Source organism: Elephas maximus, chromosome 9 (assembly GCF_024166365.1).
Source record: "Elephas maximus indicus isolate mEleMax1 chromosome 9, mEleMax1 primary haplotype, whole genome shotgun sequence".
In the NCBI taxonomy this organism is placed as follows: domain Eukaryota; kingdom Metazoa; phylum Chordata; class Mammalia; order Proboscidea; family Elephantidae; genus Elephas; species Elephas maximus.
The window spans coordinates 84,763,549-84,788,425 of record NC_064827.1 but is presented as its reverse complement, the minus strand read 5'-3'; the positions used below and the strand labels follow the sequence as shown (position 1 = coordinate 84,788,425).

Genomic DNA, 24,877 nt, shown 5'->3' with positions numbered 1-24,877 from the left:
GTGTTTTTATTTAATGTGTCAAGGAGTTCTTTTAACATCTGTACGTAAAGATTGTCCTCCTTGTGTTTTATGGCATTTTCTTCCCATGGACATACCATAATTTATTTTGCTAATTTCCTATCAATGAACATTTTAGATGTTTCCAGTTTTTTGTGAACACAAACTATGCTTTACCAATTAAAACAGCGTTAATTTTCTTTTATACTGAATTGTTTCCATTTCTCACTATGTGTAAGTACTTTTTTTTTTTTTAAAGTTGTGGTAAAATACATATAAGAAAACATTTGCCATTTTGTAATTTTTTTATCGTGGTAAACCAGAACCAAACTCATTGCCATCAAGTCGATTCCGACTCATAGCCACCTTATAGGACTGAGTAGAACTGTCTCATAGTGTTTCCAAGGAGCGCAACTACTGGATTCAAACTGCCGACTTTTGGGTTACCAGCCAAGCTCTTATCCACTGTGTCACCAGAACATATGTATAACAAAACGTTTGGCATTTCAACATTTTTTACATGTATTTATTAACCTTTTTAAGTGTACAATTCAGTGACATTAATTACATGTTGTACAACCACCACCACTACCTGTTTCCAGAAGTTTTTCATCATCCCAGACAGAAATTCAGTATGCCTTAGGCAATAGCTCCCTATTCGTCCCTCCTCCCTGCCCTGGTAATCACTAATAAACTTTTGTCTCTATGCATTTGCCTGTTCTGTATTTTTCATGTAAATGAGGTCTTTCAATATTTGTGCTGTGTCTGACATCACATTCAGCATCATGTTTTCAAGCTCTGTCCATACCGTAGCATGTATCAGAACTTCATTTCTCTTTATGGCTGAGTAATATTCCATTGTATATACACACCACATCTGGTCTATCAATTCATCTGCTGATGGACATTTGGGTAGTGTCTACCTTTTGACTATTATAAATAATGCTGCAATAAATATTGGTGTACAAGTATCTGTTTGCATTCCTGCTTTCAAGCCTTTTGGGTAGGTACCTAGGAGTGGAATTGCTGGGTCATGTGGAAATTCTATGTGTAACTTTTTGAGGAGCCACCACGCTATTTTCCACAGCAGCTGCACCATTTTACGTTCCCACCAGCCATGCACGAGGGTTCTGACACCTCCACATTTTCACCAACACTTGTTCATTTCCATTTTTCTGTTAATAGCCATCCTAGTGGGTAGAAGTGGTACCTCATTGTGGTTTTGACTTACATTTTGCTAATGAAAATGATGTCGAGCATCTTTTTTGTGCTTAGTAGCTATTTATATATCTTCTTTGGAGAAATCTCTACTCAAGTCCTTCACTCATTTGTTCATTGAGTTTTGTCTTTTTATTGTTGAGTTGTAGAAATTCTTTATATACTCTGGATATTAAACCAGAGTGGTCATTTTGATAGATACTTTCAAATTGCCCTTCATTGACCCACTTTTATAGATGAAGAAAGTAAACCCCGGAGAGGTTGTAAGGATTAACAATCGCAAATCAAGTGCTGAAAACAGCTTCTCTGCTCAGAGGTATGTCGTAGGCTTGGATGAGTTGGATATGCATCAAGGTAAATAACATGAACAAGGTCCAAGAGGTTCAGTGTGGCAAGCTGAAGCAGGCTGCTGGGAGGTGGGTAAGCAGAACAACTCAACAACTCACTGAAGCACAAGCTGAAAGAACGAGGCTTAGTTGCAGTGAGCTGGGCAGTCACAGTGGCAGATGTGAGTGGAGCGCTCCCGATAGATGAGCCTGCACTTTGTGAGCCAGAAGCCCGCAGTGTGGGGACCGGCTGGGGAGGGGGCTCTGGAAATAGCTGTGTGAGTGCACGCACACAGGTCACTGGGCAGTTTTCATACCAGGTGGCTGGGAACAGACTACCAGAGCCAGTCAGCTTCCTTTCCCCGACACCTGGTCTTAGAATTGGAACAGTGATTGGGGCCAATTGGGACAGTGTCAGAGCTGTAGCCAACCCACATTAACTTAAGCTTCAGTGAGGGCTGGTTTTGTTAAAATACAGAGCAGTCTTTGCATATTTTAAATAATGGACATGTACGTTTTTTATTTCTGGCTTCTTATTCTCCATGATTATCACCTTTCCTTTCTTCCTGTCATTTGTACCTTCCTTTGCATCTTCTTCCTTTTCCTTTTTTATCCTTTAATTTTTTTTATGTCTGGTTTTCCCATTTTCTTACTGCCTCCTTGGTTGCAAAATAAAGTGGGAATCTTTGAGTTACAATAAATAGCAGGATAAAATGCCTCAGGTTCCCCCCTCCTCTGATAGAAAAGAGAGGATGTTTTCAGCCATGTTGACAGGACTGAGCACTCAATCTTTTCATACTTTCCATCTTCAGTCTGTAGCATGGTGGTTAAGGGTACAGGCTCTAGAACCAGGTGCCTAGGTTCACATCCTGGCTCCTCTACTTACCAGCTGAGCAACCAAGGGCACATTGCTTAAATTGCTTAACTTTAACATATATGATTAACTTTCTTCCTCTGTAAAATGGGGATAATCACAGTAAAGAGGGTTAAATGAATTAATACATGTATTATGCTTAGAACTGTGCCTGGCATATGATAAACATTAATATGGAGTTGTATTTCCTTCTTAAAGATTTTCCTCTATTTTTCTGATTTTTTTTTTTTTTCCTGATTCAGGTACTAAGAGATATTTTCCTTTAAACCTTGCTGTGCAGTGATTTTACTTTTTCTCTCAGAGAGGTTCTTCCCTCCCCTCCCCCCCGCGACCTCCTTCTCTGAAGAATATACTCAGTTCGTGATAGGAAGACCCAATATTGTTAAAATGTCAGTTCTTCCCAACTTGATCTATAGATTCTACACAGCCCAACTCAAATGCCGAAGCAGTTATTTTGTGAATATTGACAACTGATTCTGAGTAAACTCAAAAGAACCAGAATAGCAGGCATGGTATTGAAGAAGAACAAAGTTGGAGGACTGACACTATCTAATTTCAAGACTTTCTGGAAAGTTACAATAATCAAAACAGTGTAGTACTGGCAAAATAATAGAAAATAGATCAATGGAACAGAATAGAGAGCCTGGAAATAGACCCACACAAATATAGTCAACTGATCTTTGAAAAAGGAGCAAAGACAATCCAATGGAGAAAGTGTAGTCTTTTCAACGAATAGTGCTGAAACGACTAGACATCACATATATATATAGACGCTGACCTTACACCTTTCACAAAAATTAACTCAAGATAAATCGTAGACCTAAATGTAAAACACAATGCTATAAAACTTCTAGAAGATAACATAGAGGAAATCTAGGTGACTTTGGGATTGGTGATGACTTTTGAGATAGAACGCCAAAAGCACAATCCACGAAAGATAAAATAAGTTGGACTTCATTAGAATTTAAAACTTCTGCTCTGTGAAAAAAACCTATTAAAAGAATAAAAAGACCATATAATCCAGCAATCCCACTCCTAGGAATATATCCTAGAAAAATAGGAGCCATAGCACAAATAGATATATGCACACCCATGTTCATTGCAGCATTGTTCACAATAGCAAAAAGACGGAAACAACTTAGATGCCCATCAACAGAGGAATGGATAAACAAATTATGGTACATACACACAATGGAGTACTACACAACAATAAAGAACAATGATGAATCTGGGAAGCATCTCACAACATGGACGAATCTGGAGGGCATTATGCTGAGTGAAATAAGTCAATCACAAAAGGACAAACATTGTATCAGACCACTACTATAAAAATTCATGAAAAGGTGTATTCACAAAAAGAAACAATCTTTGATGGTTATGAGCGGGGGCAGGGGTGGGGATGGAAAAATGCTAAATAGAAAATAGGTAAGTGGTAACTTTGATGAAGGGTAAGACAGTATACAATACTGAGGAAACCAGTGCAACTTGTCCAAGGCAAGGTCATGGAAGCTCCATAGACACATCCGAATCCCCTGAGGGGACAAATTACTGGGCTGAGGGCTGTAGGGACCATGGTCTGGAGAAACATCTAGCTCAGTTGGCATAACATAGTTTATAAAGAAAATGTTCTACATTCTACTTTGGTGAGTAGCATCTGGGGTCCTAAAAGCTTGCGAGTAGCAATCTAAGATACTCCACTGGCCTCACCCCATCGGGAGCAAGGGAGAATGAAGAAAACCAAAGACACAAGGGAAAGATTAGTCCAGAGGACTAGCGGACCACAACTACCACAGCCTCCACCAAACTGAGTCCAGCACAATTAGATGATGCCAGGCTACCACCACTGACTGCTCTAAGGGGGTTCAGAATAGAGGGTCCTGGACAGACCTGGAGGAAAATGTGGAACAGAATTCTAACTCACGCACACACACAAAAAGACCAGACTTAACTGGCCTGACAGAGACGGGAGAAACCCCAAAAGTATGGCCCCTGGACACCCTTTTAGCTTAGTAATAAAGTCACTCCTGAGGTTCACCCTTCAGCCAAAGATTAGACAGGCCCATAAAGCAAAACAAGACTAACTGGGCACACCAGCCCAGAGGCAAGGACTAGAAGGCAGGAGGGGACAGGAAAGCTGGTAATGGGGAATACAAGGTTGAGGAGGGAGAGTGTGGACATGTTGTCAGGTTGATAACCAATGTCATAAAACAATATGTGTACTAACTGTTTAATGAGAAGCTAGTTTGTTCTGTAAACCTTCATCTAAAGTACAATAATAAAAATAAATAAATAAATAAATAAATAAAAAGACAAGCCACAGGCTGGGAGAAAATATTTGCAAGACACGTATCTGATAAAAGACTTAAAAAGAACTCTTAAAACTCTAACAACAAAGGAAACAACAACCCAATTTTAAAAATAGGCAAAAGATCTGAACAGACACCTAACTAAAGATAGACAGCTGGTAAATAAGCATATGAAAAGGTGCTCAAGATGGTATGTCATTAGGGAATGTAGACTTTCTTGATAATAATTTTTTATATTGATCATATGTTGAAATGATATTTTAGACATATTGGGTAAAATCAAATATATTATTAAAATTAATTTTACCTGTTTCTTTTTGCCTTTTTTTAATGTGGCCACTAGAAAATTTTACATTACGTGTGTGGCTCACATAATATTTCTGTGGGATAGCGCTGCTCTAGAAGGAAGGAACAGGAGCCATGAAGACTCAGGACTGGGTAGGGGAAGGCTCACAAGAGAGGAAGACCCTGTGACTGGTAACTGAGAAGAAAACTTGGGACAATTCGATTTTACTTGGAGGGTGATGCTGTGTGATGTGTGATGTAATCTGCCTAAGCCTTCCCTATGAAACCTTCAGTAAAATCAGCACTACATTTTTTTTTAATCTACACTATTTTTGAATCAAAGCAAATTAAAAAGAAATTTCCTTAAAGAACCTCACGTCTCCCCTTGAGGTGACTACCCAAGCTCTAGGTCCTAAAAAACCAGGTTTGGATTGGATTTCACTGGCCTCTATTTGGAACCTAAATGAAATTAGTTAACTGGAAAAAAGAGTGTATCTGCAGATACCTTCTCTCTGTATTCTGATCAGCATGAACTCTTACGGATTTCCAGCTTGTTCTTGAATCGTTTCTAAGAGAAAGTAGTTTTCTTCTTCTTCCACATTATGATTCTTCCCTTGTTAACTTTTTGCTAACATGACTGAATTGAGAAAGCCCATTGTCTCGGGAGGAGGCTTTAAATCAATGTGGGATTTCTGGCTCATCAAATTCAAAGTCAAGTCATCCCTGAAGTTGCCACCTAATGGTTGCTTAATGGATTTTGTTCTTTGGGAGTTGGGAAGCTGAATTGTCAGGGAGCAAACCCTCCTGGATGCAGCTGTTTTTAGTCATACTGGGTAGTATGGCCCTCGCCTATCAGATTTGAGGCGTAAATGAAAAAAAATTTGAGGATTGTTACCACCATATCCTGTACCACTCTCCTGAATTGCGAATTAAAAAAAAAAAAAAAAAGCTCAGAAACAAGAATTCAATTTAAAGATTGTAATTAGGATTGCAGATGACATTCTGGTATGAATTTGGTGAAGGAAAATGCTAGAGGAACCCACAGAAAACTTGAGGGAATAGAAAGGAGCAAGTTAACTGACTTTCTAATGAGCCAAATAATTTGTAAAAGGAACAATAGCAGTAAATTTGAGGTGATGTGGTCTCAAAGGAAAGCCTGTGTTTTAATGAATTACTGTTCAATTCGTTCTCTGCCTGATATTCCTATTTCCTCCTCTGTTTGCAATATGAAGTGATGAGCCTCTGAACGCTAACATAACTGACTGATTTTAGCGACTTCTTTTCCTTAATGGTGTAGTGCTCTGAACATGACTTGTTGTATAATGACAGGAATATTGGGAAAAGGCCCCAGGATTGGTTATACCTGGTGATTTAATACCTCTGAACTGAGTGCTGTGTAGCGGCAGAGTTAATAAATGCAGTGAGGGCCGAGAGAAGGACACTGTGTGAAACCAAAGCCAAAAGCAAACCCACTGCCACCAAGTCAATTCCTACTCATGATGACCGCATGTGTTACAGGGTAGAACTGCTCCGTAGGGCTTTCTTGGCTATAATGTTAACAGAAGGAGCCCTGGAGGCGCAGTGGTTAAAGTGCTTGGCTGCTAATTGGAAGGTCAGTGGTTTGAACCCACCAGCCCCTCCACAGGACAACAATGTGGCAGTCTGCTTCCATAAAGATTTACAGCCTTGGAAACCCTATGGGGCAGTTCTACCAGATCCTATAGGATCGCTAGGGATCGAAATTGACTGGACAGCAGTGGGTTTGGTTTGGAATCTTAACGGAGGAGCTCTGGTGGCGCAATGGTTAAGTGCTTGGCTGCTAACCAGAAGGTTGGTGGTTTGAACAGACCAGCTCCTCTGTGGGAGAAAAGACCTGGAGATTTGCTCCTTTAAAGATTACAGCCTAGGAAACCCTATGGGGCAGTTCTCCTCTGTCCTATAGAGTCACTATGAGTTGGAATTGACTCAGCTGTACATCACGACAAAAACAACGGAAGCAGATTGCCAGGCCTTTCTACTGCAGTGCCACTGGGTGGGTTTGAACTCCCAACCTTTCGGTTAGCAGCTGAGCCCAAACTGTTTGCACCACCCAGGGGCATTGTGTAGAGGAATAAAAAAGGAGGGATTTTAACACAGAAGAAGAAGAAGAAAAAAAAAAACTTAAGTTTATTGTATTTTATTAGAATCGGAATGATAAAGGAAAGGTTTGATAGTTAAAGCGCTAGACAAAGAGCTAGACAAGAAGAAAGTCTTCATAAATTCAGATTTTTCTCTTTAATCAATGGCTTGGCTATGATCAGAGCTTTTTGGTTGGCACTACTGAATTAATCCAAGTGCACAGATTAATTTTCCTGCCTGCTTAGTGTTAGCCACAATCACATAGATTTCAAGGTGGGGTGAAAGTAATGACCCTGGTTTTGTAGTAATCGTATAAAATATATTCACCCAAATGGCTCTGTCCCCTTCAAAGCAGGCACGCTGAAGATAAAGGCTTATGCTGAAGACGTAGCCATTGACCAAAATAATTTTTAAAGCCCTCATTTGGAGTTGACTTCAGAGCTCGAACCAGAGTATTTTCCCAATTATCTTGCCTGTCACACATCTTTGCTCTTTAGGGGTAGATATAATATTTGGAAAACATCAAATGCCACTCATAACCAAATCTTGAAAATTAGGTGGATAATAAGTCTGGATGTTACCCTTTGAGAGAGAAAAAAAAAAAAAACAGAACTAAATATGAGTATGGAGTGCTGAAAACTATTTGCTGCTATCTTCAAAACATAAAAATTAACTTTGAAAGCAGTTCCAATAGAGGAGTGGCCAAGGCGTTTTGAGCCTGCCAAGGTGACTATTCTAAAAGGGATTACATCAGTTTAGATGTTTATTTAAAAAAATCAATCGTATCCCTTTATGGGCTCAGCATAATGTAAGAGGAAAACATGAACAGTAGAGCCAGACAGACCCACCCCCACCTCTTCCAGCTCTGTGTGACCTTGGACAAGTGACTCAAGCTGTCTGAGCCTCTGCTTCATAATCAGCGGAGCGATTGAGATGATACCTCCTGCTGGTTCTACGGTAGGTGAAACACCACGTATACTGGCCTCTGTATACGTAGACAGAGCTTGTGATTATGTGATGGATTTATTTACACTCAGCCTTATTTCAAAGAGGACTAAAAGTGGCTTAAATGCTTATTTTCTACCCCTTGGTGGTGGTGGTGGTAGTGTGTGCCATTGAGTCAATTCCCACTCGTAGCCACCCTCTAGGACAGAGTAGAACTGCCCCAGAGGGTTTCCTAGGCTGTAATCTTTACAGAAGCAGATTGCCAGGTCTTTTCTCTCGAGGAAGAGCTGATAGGTTCAAACTGATAACCTTCTGGTTAGCAGCCAAGCGCTTAACCATGCCACCAGGGCTCCTTTTTCCACCCTTACATACCCTCATTTAGAAAAGGGCAGTATTAATAAATGCAGTATGTGCCCAAGTCATTTATATTAACATTGATTTGTTGTATTTTTTTTTTTTTTTTTTTGCTTTTTCCCACACATAGACCTAAAGGTAAGGAGAGGGAGCCCTCCTGTGAAGGCCACTGGACAAAGGCTGTGACCTTTAGACAAGTGACCTTGTAGGAAAGGATCTAGGAGAATAAATGCCCTGACCTCAGTCTCCTCCCATTCACTGATACCCCACCAGAGCTCCCCATTGGCCAAATGCAAACAGAGGCCAGAGGAGCAGACAGCTAACGGGGCAGGCCAAAGAGGCCAGCCTCACAGGGCACAGAACAAAGTGTGGGAGGGTACAGAGTGGATCTACAAGGGGAAACTGAAGATGTTTGGCCCATGTTGTGTCTTCATTTAAGCTGGACACAGCCCTGAGATCCAGCCATAAAGCCCCACCCCCAAAGCTGACATCTGGCCATTCAGCAACACTCCTTTGGGTCAGGTATTCAACTCACTTTGAAATCATCTACCAATACAACCTTCCAAACCACGCTTCACAACTCCAGGCACAAGGTTATCAGGGAACACGTCATGCTTTGCTGAGGCACGAAGTTCCATGTCAGGAGAGTTTTTCTGACTGTGTGAGCCTGTCTAAAATGGAAATGATTGTAGGAAGGAGAAGCATGGTTTGTAAGCCCATCTTGGCTCTCAGAATCACTAAATTTAATTTCCAAATGAATCAAAGTCAATAAAGGATTAATGAACTCTGGTCTTTTTTATTTTTTTCTGTCTCTTATATGTTACTCTTGTAAATAGATGTTGTTTAAAAGAACTGATGATTTGAATGAAGTTCTTGATGTCTTCTGTTTTATTGACTATGCAAAGGCATTCCACTGTATGGATCACAACAAATTATGGATAACTTTGAGAAGAATGGGAATTCCAGAGCAATTCATTGTGTTCGTGCTGAACCATACATAGACCAAGAGGCAGTCATTAGAACAGAACAAGAGGATACTGAGTGGTTTAAAATCGGAAAAGATGTGTATCAGGGTTGTATCCTTTCACCGTACTTATTCAATATGTATGCTGAGCAAATAATTCAAAAAGCCAGACTATAGAAAGAAGAATGCAGCATCAGGATTGGAGGAAGACTCAGTAACAACCTGTGATATGCAGATGACACAACCCAGCTTGGTGAAAGTGAGGAGGACTTGAAGCACTTACTTATGAAGCTCAAAGACTACAGCCTTCGGTATGGTTTATACCTCAACATAAAGAAAAGAAAAATCCTCACAACTGAACTAATAAGCAACATCATGATAAATGGAGAAAATATTGAAGTTTTCAAGGATTTAATTCTACTTGGATCCACAATCAATGCCTATGGAGGGAGCAGTCGAGAAATCAAACAACATATTGCGTTGGGCAAATCTGCTGCAAAAGACCTCTTTAAAGTGTCACTTTGAGGACTAAGATGTCACTTTGAGGACTAAGGTGTGCCTGACCCAAGTCATTGCATTTTCAATCACCTTATATGCATACGAAAGCTGGACAACGAATAAGGAAGACCAAAGAAGAATTGATGCCTTTGAATTATGGTGTTGGCAAAGAATATTGAATATACCATGGACTGCCAAAAGAATGAACAAATCTGTCTTGGAATAAGTACAGACAGAATGCTCCTTAGAAGCGAGGATGGCAAGCGAGGATGTCTCACTTTCTTTGGACATGTTATCAGGAGGGAACAGTCCCTGGAGAAGGACATCATGCTTGGTAGAGAGTCAGCGGAAAAGAGGAAGACCCTCAAGGAGATGAACTGACACAGTGGCTGTAAAAATGGCCTCAAACATAACAATTGTGAGGGTGGCACAGGACTGGGCAGTATTTCATTCTGTTGTACATGGGGTGGCTGTGGATCAGAACCAATTCTGTGGCACCTAACAACAACTTTGATGTCCTTTGGATTCCCTAGTTGATGTTTCATAATTGATTTAACTCATAGAAAGAAAACATTTTTAAAGGGTAAGGAAGATAGCTGGGTATTCTTATTCTGTGTCTCTTTCATTTAATCTGGAGAGTTCTTTTTTTTTTAAATGATAACCATTAATCTCCCAATCTATGTGGGATTTTTTTTGTGTGTGAAGACTGCATCCAGGGTATAATCCTATTTGGCATCTACCACTGTTTGTTGCTATGGAAATTAACACATCACCACAGTCTCAAGGTTACAGGCAGCCCCTCCTTTGGCTTGGTGGTGGGGGTCTTGCCGATGGGAGCAGTGTGGGTACAGGTAGATTAGTCCAACATACAGTCCCAGGAAATGGGATTTTACTTCCAAATCCAGCAGGGGGGACAGGCAACACTGAGCAAGTCTATGTGAGGTAATTGTACCCTTAAATATATACAAAAGTATAGAGACTTTTATATAAATGGAATCATGTTGTTCTAGGTTTTTTTTTTTTTGGCAGGAGATAGCTAATACAGTCTTTTTTCTTCCATTGTTTTTTGTTTGCTTCTGCCTTTCACTTCTCCTCTCTCCTCCACTCTCGTTTTTGTTTTTTATTGGGGGGTGGGCTTTGAATTTGTGTTTCTAGCAAGTTCCCAGGAAATTATATATACGAATCACCTGGTGATCTTGTTAAAATGTAGATTCTGATTCAGTATATCTGGGGTGGAAATTCAAATTCTCAGCAGGGGTTCGAATTGAAACAAACCGGTCTGAAGCCCTGGTTTTTTCAATACACCTGCATACTGCAAACCCCACTCCTGTGGGTGGGGACAAATATGCATACACACGAGTACACACATTGTACACACATGCACACACGTACACACATGCATGCGCACACATGTGCACACACGTACTCACATGCACACACACATGCACTCACACACACTAGCCTTCTGTGTTAACACTCTGGTACGCTGCCTTTTGTTCTTTTTTACATTACATCTGTCTTCAGTCAGACCTTTCTTCTAAAACTGCTTCTGAATGTGTTAAAAGGGACAGTCTATTGGAAATCCTTATCAAGAACTCCTTCAGGAAAAATCAACCAAGGTAATTTACAGCTTCCCTTTCTATTAGTCCCAAACCAACACAAGCCTCAGTTAACGCTGAGATACTTTGATTCAAAGGCTGAATTGTGAGATGTTCTGATTCTAAACGTTGCACTGCAGTGGAGTTCCCTCCCTTTGCTTACCTTTTCCAGCAGGCATGGAACATTCCAGAACTGGGGGCAGGAAAGCCCACTGTGCTTCACTGCTGGCAGCCTAGAGGCCCACACTCCTGCAGCGGCTATGCCACACCACCCCTTCCTCACATTGTGTGGGTGCTCCTGAGGAGGGGACTCTCTCGCCGGTATCTTCCAGGTCATCCAAATCTTCTGTACAGGGGCAGCGAAATTCTTCAACCCATTGCTCCTTCTTCCTCCGTGCCCATCACCTCAGCCTCTAGAGGTGCATGGGCCTTAATCCAGGGCATTGCTTGGATGATGGCATTCCTCTCTCAGGGTGCTTCTAAACTTGTGAAATCCAGAACCCGTACACAGTAGCACTTAAATGATTCGCAAAGGTAACGCAGTTGTTGTCATCCTAACTCTAGGTTCCTTTTGTTCCTTAAACCTATTTCTATTTTGCACTCATCACCAGTTGTTGTAATTATCGAAGCTGTCTGCCCTTGAAGGCTAGGGTCATGGTTTAGAAACCTTTGCATCCCCAATTGCCTAGCACAGCACCTGGTACGTGCCCACTAAATGCCAAATGGATCAACACACTCAAATGTAGGAAAATGTGAGATCACTAGACTTCTTTGGGGCTTAAAGTGTCAGAAGAAGGTAGAAGAGGTTGCATGGGTGGGTGAGGGCAGTAGAAATTCAAGATGAATAGAAGAAATGAGTTATTCTCCAAAGACTGATCATGCCAGTGTCTACAAGGCCCCATATGTTGGGGCGGGGGGGATAAAGATTGTTTTTCTTTTTTAATCACTAAAAATTTCTTGTGTAACTACTGTGTAGCCTCTGTGTGCTTGGCACTGGAGAACCAAAGATAAATGACAAGACCTTTTCTCCCAAGGGCATCATATCTACAAAGAATTGTTACTTAAAATGACAGGTGCGATAATCAAAGTGATAGACAAAGTACAGTGGGGACAAAGGGAGAGTAATTAATCAGGTTTTGTCACACCCCTGCTGGACAAACCCTCCAGTGCCATAGTCGTAAACTTTTTACCTTGGTGTCCAGGCCCTGCCCAGCCCTCATTGCCGCCACACTGTTCCTTATTCATTCTGCTATATCATTCCTGTCCTTGAACATGGCAAATCCTTTCTCACCTCAGATCTGTACACAGCTGCCTCTATTTTTAATCATTCAGGCCTCAGCTCAAATATCGCTTCATCTGGCCACTCTACATGACACCCTCTCTCAGTCACTTCTATGCCATTTAAAAAAAAAAAAACAGTTGCTGTCAAGTCAACCCCAACTCATGGCGACCCCATGTGTGTCAGAGTAGAACTGTGCTCCAGAGGGTTTTTAATGGCTGATTTTCAGATGGAGATCACCAGGCCTTTCTTCTGAGGCACCCCGAGTTCACTCAAACCACCAACCTTTCGATTAGCAGCCAAGTGTGTTTTCACCATTTGTACTGCCCAGGGACTCTTCTATGTCATCACCCTGTTTTAGTTTCTTCATATAACTTTTCATAATCTGAAATTATCATGTCTGTTTATTTACATAATTTTTGTCTGTTCCCCTCTCCTTTCCCTCTACCCCTCCCCCACACATGCACACTAGACTGAGGGCTTCCAGAGCAGGGAAGCCTCGTCTAGCCTGGTCTCTGTTCTGTCCCAGTGCCTGGAACACTGCCTGGAGGCTGGCATGTAATAGACATTCATTAAGTACAAAATCTGAGGAAGACAAGAAAGAGTCACCTAAAAAAAGCTGTAGGTGAAACGTATTCTGAGAAGAGGGAAGGCAGTTAGGGACAGTGCAGGAGCTTGGGGTGTTAGAACACAGGGTGCCGGCTGAAGTGTGGAGATACATGATTGCCATGAATAGGACCCAAGAACCCAGACCCTAAAGCTAGAGAGCAGGAATCAAACATCAGGGCCATCAGCACTTACCATGTGTGTGATCATGTGCAGGCAATAACGTAACCCTTCTGTGCTTCCATCTCCTCATTTGTAAAAAGGCTGATAATAACCATACCCTCTACACAGGCTAGTGAGTTATATGAAAAATGCTTAATAGTTATTATATAGTATATGTTGTTGTCTTCGTTATTTGCTGTTGAGTTGAGTTCTACTTATGGTGACCCGATGTGTACGGAGTAGAACTGCTCCCTAGAGTTTTAAAGGCTGTGACCTTTCGGAAGCAGGTTGCTAGGCCTATCTTCTGAGGCACTTCTGGGTGGGTTTGAACTGCCGACCTTCTGGCTAGTAGTTAAGCCCTTAACTGTTGGGGCCACCCAGGGACTCCTTGGGTACCATTGAGTCAACTCAGACTCATAACGACCCCATGCGACAGAACAGAACTGCCTCATAGAGTTTTCTTGGCTATAATCTTTGCAAAAGCAGATTGCCAGGTCTTTCTCCCACAGAGTTGCTTGGTGGGTTCACGCTGCGAACCTTTCAGTTAGCAGCCAAGCTCTTAACCGCTGCGCCACTAGGACTGTAAGCTAGTTGTATGGTGTATACAGTTATATAGTTAGGTAAGCATTTGTTCTATGCGGCAGTGGGGAATCAATCAACAGCAGGGCCCTGGGATTCAGGTTTGTGTTTTGGAGAGATAATTGTGTTGGCAGTGGGGAGGGTGGACTGGAGTGGGCTGAGGATATAGAGTCAGGGGAGCAAATGTCTAGGCAAGATGGATGAAGGCAAGGGCATCGGCAGTGAGGATGATGCCGGAGTTATTTAAGAGAATGGATGCAGTCATCAGTTTTGGGGAGAGGTTGAGGGAAAGAGGTAAGTCAGTGATGATTCCCAGGTTTGGAGCAACTGGGTGGCCAGTGGTGCCATTCACCCACATAGGAAATACAGGAAGGGAGGAGATTTGGGAGCCAGAGCCAAGGGGGACAATGAGGAGCTATGAGTCAGCAGCTGAGGCAAGATAAGTTTGACTGCTGTGGGAATTCCAAGTGGAGCTGCTGGCAAGAAGATGACCTCCCCACCACCACCCCCAAATCCTCCTAGATCATAACAGAATACTAACAGGATTAACACCCTACCCAGTAGAACTTAATACACGCTTAATAGTTAGCATTTATAACTTTTGCTTTTTAAAAAAAATTACTGGAGGAAACATTTTTGTCCACATCTGAGTTTTTCTTTTTTTGAATTCTATAAGTAGAATCACTGGGGCAAAACGTATATACCAATTAATCTTGCTAAATTGCTTTTCAAAATGGCTGTGCCAATATAGATTCCCACAATATCTGGAGATTCTTTAAAAAAACAACCTCAATCTCTTTTACAGATACCACCCCCAAGGTTTCCAGGGTACGGGGAACATTCTCTAGCATGCTACTGAACGACCTGACCACTGACTTCAGCTCCTTCTTTAAAAGTTGCTAGTTGCCTGTGTCCTCAGAAGATCCCTCAAATCAATGTCTGTTATTAATTAATATGTCATCAATACCACAACCCAAATTATCTAATTTAAACCGTGATGATGAGTGAAATACAAACACCCTCTGCATCAGTGTTCCCCTGAGGCTTGGAATGGGAATAAAAGGAGAATGTATTTAGTGATTAGAAAGTCCGCTGTACCAAAAACCATATTTTATTTAACAGCATTTTCCCCAAAAGAACTGGTTTCTTGTAACTTTCTTGACCATCATTTAATATATGTACATGCATGGAAATCCCACTTCCTTTGAATCAGTAAGCGCTTTATGGGAGGGCACCATCCACAGGCCAGATACTATCTTATCTTAGTCCAGAATAAGCTAAAATTTCTCGTTAGTACATATATCAATTGATTTCCATCAAGTAAAAGGGGAAAGAGCCATTTTCAGTGAAGACATCATTTTGGCCTTTCCTGCACATGGTTATGATGAATCATTGGCCATTCAGGTGCTTTGGGTGGTTGTTGTGTTCCTAACACTGACCACAGGAGTCCCCAGATGGTTCAAATGGTTGACGTACTTGGCAGCTAAGCAAAAGGTTGGAGGTTTGAGTCCACCCAATGGTGCCTTAGAAGAAAGACGTGATGATCTAATTCTGAAAAATCAGCCATTGAAAACCCTATGGAGCCCAGTTCTACTCTGGCACACACGGGGTTACCGTGAGTCGGCATTGACTCAACAGCCACTGGTTTTAACACTGACCACATGCAGCTGAAACGCCTCAGAGTAACAGTACCCAGGGGAGTATCTGGTCTCCCTTTCTGTGAATGCTTACTTTGTGTTCGTCAGACTTAGGTCTGTACATTAAGGAACCAGTGTGCCTTTAATATATTTTTTATCTGTTGTCTTCTCTAGAAGGTCCTTATAAAGAAAACGGGTGGGTATATACAGTAATGTTAGGTAGACGATTCTTGTCCATGCCTTGTTTTGAATATTTGTTTTGTACTTTCCATGATCCTCTGGAGGTCACTTAACCACTTGGCCCTCAACACCAACACTTTTGTCTCTTCTGTTCAGTCATTAACCACCCACTAAGGTCTAAAAGGAGACTCATACTTGCTTCTGGAAAACTTTCTTATACTTAATCCACAGGTAGGTACTGTTTTCAGGGGTTAATGAAAAGGAGGCCACACTTTTTCAAGGGAAGCTGGCTCTAACTTGTATGAATTGCACTCTTATCAAGGGAAACAAATGGGGCTTGTTCAACTCTGATGAACCATGATTGTTTTCTTCCAATGAGTGTCAGTAAGAGGTAAATCCAACAACAACAAAAAAAAAAAAAATGAGGGAAAGATGATACTTCTGCTTGCAGGTGGTCTGGTAACTCCAAAATGGCCTCCTTCACTATTGGGACCATCATAGTGCTTGAAGCTATGATGGTCCCAATGCTATGGTTGCCATGTGGAGTTGAGTAAAATGTAATGTTTCTCAACATTAGAGAGTCAATCAGATGTGCCTCGTCTTCCCGGAGCTTTCTGCTATCACATTAAAGAGCTCACTTTGCCTCCCTTTTTTCCATTTCTAAGACGGGCTCTCCAAAGAACACAATGAGAAAAGTTTACATGTATTGTTGAACCTATTTACCACCAAGTATCTTGAAATCACAGGAATCCCACCTATTTTTTGTTGTTGTTCTTTACATTCTTTTTCCATATACTGTACACAGATTATGCTATAAAGCCATTTTGTGATAAGAATGAGAGAGGTTGAAACCAAATCTCTCTAGCTACTAGTTTCCCTGGAAATAAATAGTAAGAATGATCCCTATTTTTAAAAATTAGCAATATTATTCAGTTCCGGCTGTAATGGTGATTCATGTTGTTAGTTGCCATCAAGTCAGCTCCTCTGACACATGGAGACCCCATATACAACAGAAGCAGCATTGCTCAGTCTTGTCATCTTCATGACCGTTGGTATGGTCAAGTCCATTGCTGCAGCCACTGTGTACTGTGAGTGCTTTCCAGCATAAGAGGCTTGTCTTTCAGCACTGGATCAGGCAATATTCTGTTGTGACCATATAGGGTTTTCATTGGCATCTGAAGTAGATCACCAGACCTTTCTTTCTAGTCTGTCTTAGTCTGGACACTCTGCTGAAGCCTGTCCACCATAGGTGATCCTCCTGGCATTTGAAATACTGGTGACATAGCTTCCAGCATCATAGCAACATGAAGACCATCACAGTATGACAAACCAGTAAATGGGTGGTGGTAATTCATAAAATGGTACTTCATAGAATTTTAGATCCAGGACGTATGGAGGCTGTATTAGAAATTAGTGTTGCCTTAAGTGTATTTGACAGAACACTGACCTCTAGGAAAAAAGTGTTTTCTGGTCAATTTTGGGAAACTCTGAATCCTATATCCTACCCCAACCCCTTGAATATTCACAATGAAAAGTCAACTCCAAGTCAGCATTTCCTAAATGTATTTGACCTTGGAGACTTTTATTCCTGTATAATAGCTGTTAACATCCTGCATGTTGGAAATGAGTCCAGCCTGAACATGGAGATCCACAAAATTAAGCCACGTGCTGGAGGTAACAGAGCCAGGACAGAAACCGACTGATTGACAGCCCCCCAGAATGACTGCTTGTATTGACAGCAATGGCTTCAAAACATTTCAGGATTTTTTTTCCTGGAAATTAATTTAAAGAATTGTTTCTAAAGTACTTAGGTTTCCAGTTTAAATTAGAGAGATTTATCCTTTAGCAGATGGAAAATGTGTCAGTTGGCCCATTCATTTTAGCAATGCTCTTTATTCGTATGCATCAGAATTGGAACCTGAGTGACGTGCGTGCCCATGAGGCTCTCAGTCTGAAAGGTGGGGAAGGGAGACGCCAATAAGCAATTAAACAAGTGGGTATGTAATTACGATCGCGCAAAGAAGAAAATGAACTATGTGCTGTCAGTAATTTTTTAATTGACCCAGATCCAGAAGGGATCAATAAGTAGCTGTTTTTATGGTTATTTTGGTACTTAGCTCATAACTACAATCTGAACCACCTAACAGCCCCTCTCCCCTTATTTTTCTAGCCCAGTGGAGCAAAATGAGCGCGCAGTGAGCCAGCTCAGCCTCTCTCCCAGCGGTCCCCGACGCCCACCATGAACCACTTGGAGGGGTCCGCGGAGGTGGAAGTGACTGACGAGGCGGCAGGTGGGGAGGTGAACGAGTCGGTGGAGGCCGACCTGGAGCACCCCGAGGTGGAGGAGGAACAGCAGCAGCAGCAGCGCCATGCAGACGGCCACCCGCGCGGGCGCGCCGTCGAGGACCTCCGCGCCCAGCTGGGGCAGCAGGAGGAGGAGGAGCGCGGCGAGTGCCTGGCACGCTCGGCCAGCACCGAGAGCGGCTTCCACAACCACACAGACACGGCCGAGGGAGACGTGATCGCCGCGGCCCGCGATGGCTACGACTCGGAGCGCGCGCAGGACCCCGCGCAGGACCCCGAGGACGAGAGCGCATACGCCGTGCAGTACCGGCCCGAGGCCGAGGAGTACACGGAGCAGGCAGAGGCCGAGCACGCCGAAGCCACGCACCGCCGCGCGCTGCCCAACCACCTGCACTTCCACTCTCTGGAGCACGAGGAGGCCATGAACGCAGCCTACTCGGGCTACGTCTACACGCACCGGCTCTTCCACCGCAGCGAGGACGAGCCCTACGCCGAGCCCTACGCCGACTACGGAGGCCTCCAGGAGCACGTGTACGAGGAGATCGGGGACGCGCCCGAGCTGGACACGCGAGACGGCCTGCGGCTGTACGAGCAGGAGCGCGACGAGGCGGCGGCGTATCGCCAGGAGGCCCTGGGTGCGCGGCTGCACCACTACGATGAGCGCTCTGATGGCGAGTCCGACAGCCCAGAGAAGGAGGCCGAATTCGCGCCTTACCCGCGCATGGACAGCTACGAGCAGGAGGAGGACATAGACCAGATCGTGGCCGAAGTCAAGCAGAGCATGAGCTCGCAGAGCCTCGATAAGGCGGCCGAGGACATGCCCGAGGCCGAGCAGGACCTGGAGCGCGCCCCTACCCCGGGCGGGGGCCGCCCCGACAGCCCTGGGTTGCAGGCGCCGCGGGCGGTGGGCACTGCAGGCAGCGGCGAGGCGGTGCAGCGGTACAGCAAGGAGAAGAGGGATGCCATCTCGCTGGCCATCAAGGACATCAAGGAGGCCATCGAGGAGGTGAAAACCAGGACCATCCGTTCGCCTTACACTCCCGACGAGCCCAAAGAGCCCATCTGGGTCATGCGTCAGGACATTAGCCCCACCAGGGACTGTGACGACCAGAGGCCGTTAGATGGAGATGTAAGTGTGTGCGTTTCGTGCTTGCTCAGCTCCACTCGCTGCTGGCAGGGGAGACGTGTGCTATGTGGCCTTGTTTGTCATTGGGAAATGACTTTATGGGTTAAATGGTGGGGGGGGGGCGGCTAGGAATGATCCGCGGGAAGCCTCAGAATCTGCTTGCATATAAATTGCTGGGAGTGAAATACAGGGTGTGTGTTGGGGTGGGGGGTGGTTGGGAAGCGTTAAGTGCACTCATCTTGCCCTAAAACAGTAGTTCTCGAACTGTACCTGGAGGGCTTAAGAAATATTCTTGGAAGCCCTTCCAGAGTGTCTGATTTAGAAGGCATGGGATGGGGCCTGAGAATTTGCATTTCTAATGCCTCATGTAAACAAATCCAAACTTAGGAAAGAGACTTAATTGGAAAGGGTTGTTGCAGAGAAGGAGTAGGACTATGGCTTTAGAGGGAGGAAGTCTTTTGCAATAGGGAGAACGCTCTGACCATAAGATCTGCAAGCCTCTCAAGAGTTAGGCGAAAAGGATTTTTCTTTTACATTGTTGTGTTCCCTTCAGTCAATTACCACTCATAGCGACCCTATAGGAAAAAATAGAGCTGCCACCTAGGGTTTCCCAAGTTGTAATCTGTACAGGAGCAGATTGCCAGATCTTTTCTCCCACAGAGCAGCTGGTGGGTTCCAACTGCCAACGTTTCTGTTGGCAGCCCATTGTTTAACCATGGTGCCACCAGGACTTCTTACCCTTATTTAAAACCAAAAACCCAAACTCATTGCTGTTGAGTAGATCCCAACTTCTAGCAACCCTATAGGACAGAGTATAACTGCCCCATACTGTTTCCAAAACTGTAACCTTTATGGAAACAGGCACAGTGGTTAAGCGCTTGGCTGCTAACCGAAAGGCTGTGGGCTCAAATCCACCAGCTGCTTCTCAGGGGAAGACCCAGCAGTCTGCTCCTGTAAAGATTATAGCCTGGGAAACCCTATGGGGCAGTTGTACTCTGTACTATAGGGTGGCTGTGAGTCTGAATGGACTGTTGGTACACAGCAACAACAGGAAGGCTGGAAAGAACCCGGTATGAGGAGGTGGGTGGGGGATGAAAGGGTAGTTTGAATAGATAGATAAGTAAATCAGAGAATGTTCTACCCCAAGGCCAGCTAGTCTCAGGAGGGGCTGTTAAGAGAGGACTGTATGCTGGCCAGGAGTCAGGGACCTGGGAGGAGAGAAGTTAACTAAAAAGTTTGGTTAACAAGCCGTTTGTTTCCATTGACCAGGAGGTCAGGTAATAAGGCAAACCAAAAAAAAAAAACCAAACCCACTGCTGTCGAGTTGATTCTGACTCATAGCGACCCTATAATAAGGTAAAGAAATGGGAATTTGGAGGGTCTGTGGGTGGCACAAATGGTTGGTATTTTGAACCCACCCAGTGGCGCTGCAGAAGAAAGGCCTGGCAATCTGCTATAAAGATTACAGCTAAGAAAATCCTATGGAGCTCAGTTCTACTCTGTAATACATGGGTCATCATGAGTCAGAATCAACCAGATGGCAACAGATTTGGTTTGGCTTTTTGTGTGGCCTTGTCATAGGTAAACAAGGGGACCATCCATGAGTCTTATCTAAGTCATATGGGGAAGGGTAGTTCTTTGCAGTTAGCCATTTCCTGGGACACACAAGGGTGGGATATTCCTTAACCTTCACTGTTTTCCAGGATCACAGGGCTCCTGTTCAGCACGGTCACTAACAAATTCCCAGGTGATACTGATGCTGTCGGTCCCAGGACCACGATTTGAGAACCATTCCCTTAAAGATTTGGGATGGGCAGTGTGGCCTCTTTGGTGGAAATCCTTCTGGGCCCTTTCCTGCCAGTGGTTCCTACAGTTTTTTCACCCACCCTATGCCTCCTTGGAAACTCTGGTGACGTAGTGGTTAAGAATTCGGCTGCTACCCCAAAGGTCAGCAGTTTGCATCCACCAGGCACTCCTTGGAAACCCTATGGGACAGTTCTTCTCTGTCCCATAGGGCTGCTATGAGTCGGAATCGACTCGTCAGCTACAGGTTTGGGGTGTGTGTGTTTGATGCCTCCTTATGGGTTTCAGTAAGTACTTAATTTCCAGTTCTGGTGGTACATCCTTCCCTCTTCACAAAAAACGTGTTCTCAGTGTAAACCGAGATGTGCTTTACTGTGAAGAGCTGCCGGACGCTATTGCTGCCCCTGTACACATTTTATTTTCCCTTTTTGGAGTAACTAAGAAATTAGGTGTCACTGTCTATTCAAAATAAATCAAGACAACTAACCTTTGCCCTGACTACCTTGCTATAAAGATTGTTTCTGCTCTGACTTTCACTTTTCTATTCTCTTGGATAATTTTTAAGCAATTTCATTTAAAATTGGAGCTTGGAGTAGAAGAACGGTCACAAGGTTAAATAAGGTTTTATTTAATTCTGCATTTTGTGATTGCACCGGGCAGCTTCTCAGTATATCTGCTGGAGTGAGAAACTTTTATTGTAAGCTGAGTGTTCATTTTACTTATATGTAAAGGGCTGCGCAGGTCAGAGAGGTATCATCACCTCCTCTTTCAGTAACAGTCAGCATTTACTGTTGGCTGATTAAACTGCTGGCTCCGCTAAGGCAAGATTGGAAACGGTAGGGAAGGAAATGGCATCCGTCACAGCAAGGGGGCAGCCTTGGGCCAGTTAGCTCAGAAATGCCGGGTGACTCTCCTGTTTCTCCAGGGTTCAAATTCAGACAGTTAAAAAAAAAACAGGTGCAGCTATGTGTGTAGAATTCTCCTTGACCTCCAGCTGTCTCCAGGTTCCTCTGTTAGGAAGGATTGCGGCAAGCATTTTGCAAATGAGGTAGAAATGGAACAGGTTTTCAAAAGTAGGGAGCTGGCAAGGGGCCAGGCTCTGCATCCTTTTAGGAACTTGGAAAGCCATAAGAGAAAACGCTGCCCAAGCATTTGGTCCAGGCCCCGGCCTCTTCCTTCAGCTTTCTCACATGCTGCTTGAAATGACTGGCTTAACCATGTGGGGTTAGCCAGTTTAACCACACTGGTGTGCATAATAAGCCCCCACCACACCCTACAGTAAAGCAAGGGCTCACTTTCATTCATCTGAACTAGGAGAACAACTTAACCCTCTTACTTGACGTCCCATTCAAACGGTAGAGTAAATTATAGAATATTAAATCCTGCTTTAAAAACCCATGGTGTCAGAAATTCAGTCTGATGCTAAGAAATCAATGAGTAGGGCTCACTGGGCTATGAACAGCTAAAACAAAGCAAAACCAAAATCCCGTGTGCTAAGATACTCCCCCAGTCATTTTTGTGCCATTTGAATTTGTGGATTGTATGTCATCTGTCATGCCATATTTATAGAAAAGGCCTTCATTTACTACCCCATTTGATGGCATGGGGAGGGGGGAGGTATGTGTGTGTGTATGGTTTTTTATTGATTTCCTCCTCAGCGTTAAAAAATATTTACTGAATGCTCACTCTATGTCTGTTGTTGTAGACACTGGAAGGCCAAAACCAAACCTGTTGCCACTGAGTAGATTCTGACTTATGGAGACCCTGTGTGTGTCAGAGTTGTCCATGGCTGTGATCTTACGAAAGTAGAACACAAAGCCTTTCTTCTGCAGGTGGATTCTAACCACCAACCTTTTGGTTAGTAGATGAGCACAAACTATTTGTGTCAGCCAGGGGCTTCGAAAATGGAAAGGTGTTATTAAAAAACAGTGTGTTCCCGAAATGCGTCTTGGAGGTACCGGTTAAAAATGCAGCTTCCCACCCTTCCAAATTAGAATACCTGAGGTGAGGCTCAGTGATCTGGAATTTTTGTTTTATAAATGCTCCCTGAGGTTCTGAAGCATGTAAAAGATTAAGAACCACTAATTTAAAGGGAAAAAATATATCATCTGGGCAGTTTCCCCACAGAAAGGCTGTGGATTTGAAATTTAACTTAGTCTTTTGTTAGCACACATCCGGATTTAACATTCCCACTCTGATTATGGTCAGCAAATAGACCTGGAGAAGTGGCCCTGGAAGTGTTATTACGAAAGCAGTATATTCTCTCTCGTGCATTGCTGGTGAGAATGTAAAATGGTACAGCCTCTGTGGGAAAACTTTGATGATTCCTCAGGGCGTTAAACATAGAATTACGATGTGACCCAGCAATTCTGCTCCTCGGATATACCCACAAGAATTGAAAGCAGAGACCCAAACAGATATATGTACACCAGTGTTCATCACTGCATCGTTCACAGTAGCCAAAAGGTGGGAACCACCCAGAGGTCCATCAACAGACAAATGGACGAACAAAGTGTGGTACGTACATACACTGTAGTATTATTCAGCCATAAAGAGAAACGAAGTGCTGACACATGCTACAACATGGATGAAGACATTGTGCTAAATGAAATCAGTCAGACTGAAAAGGACAAATCCTGTATGATCCCACTTATATGAAATATTTAGAACATACAAATGCATAGAGACAAAAGACTATCAGTGGTTAGGAGAAAGGGAAATGGAGAGTTATTGCTTATGGGAGACTTGCTCTAGGTTTCTCTTTGGGATGATGAAAAACATTTGGAAATGGATAGCGGTGGATAGTGCCGAGCATAGTGAATGTGATTAACGTCACTGAACTGTACACTTGACTGGTGGAAACAGCAAATTTTGTGATACATATTTTACCACAATTTTTTTTTAAAGCGGTACATTCTCAGTAGGACAAGATCAGATACTACAATGAAGCAAAAAAACAAAAACCTGTGTTACCCCTTCCCAGAAATAACTGTTAGGAAGGGCCCTGGTGGCGCAACAGTTAAGCGCTTGGCTGCTTACTGAAAGGTTGGTGGTTCTAACCCACCCAGCAGGTCCACGGGAGAAAGACCTGGTGATCTGCTCCTGTAAAGATTACAGCCTAGAAAACCCTGCGGGGCAGTTCTGCTCTGTCACATGGGGTTGCTATGAGTCGGAATCAACTCCACAGCACCTACAACAGTAGTAACAAATCTGCTTTTAGTGCTATTTGTAATTCCCTCAGAACATCGGCAGGGTTTTTCTCTTCACTCATTTGCTGATGAGCTGTACAGAATGAGAAGCTAGGGCTGCCCGTTAGTGAGAATTCACTGAGCACGTAGCTAGGCACTCAGCACTGAGTGAAAATAACTGTTTTCTGAAAATCTGAAAAAGTACTCTAAGTTCTTTGCTTCTAGTAGTTTCTCTTTTATATGTTTGAAAACTACTTCCCAACTCTCTTCTTGAAAAATATTGATGATAAATCACCAGTTCTGATAGTTCCACGGCCTACTGATCTCCCTTTAGGCAACAACAGCATTCTGAGGGCAAAGTCCTAGTAGGATTGGAGCAATGGGTGATAGCAAGCACACCGAGGGGTTTGGGCTGCTTCAAGTGGTGGTGCTGTACAGCTTGAAATGGGGTTTATCTCTGCTGCCTCCTAAAACTATGGTAAAAATACAGTTAATAACAAAAATATATAAACTCAGAAGCACAAAGAAAC

At 43.3% G+C, this 24,877-nt stretch overlaps 1 protein-coding gene across 2 annotated transcripts in view; it reads left to right on the top strand.

Annotated features, from left to right (window-relative positions):
- Positions 1-24,877, top strand: part of APBA1 (amyloid beta precursor protein binding family A member 1) — a 235,613-nt gene that overhangs the window by 128,981 nt on the left and 81,755 nt on the right. For both annotated transcript variants that reach the window (XM_049895520.1, XM_049895519.1), the window contains exon 2: positions 18,097-19,359. In XM_049895520.1, the coding sequence (XP_049751477.1) occupies positions 18,166-19,359 (1,194 nt within the window). In that variant the 5' untranslated portion in view covers positions 18,097-18,165. The remainder of the gene's footprint in view (positions 1-18,096; positions 19,360-24,877) is intronic.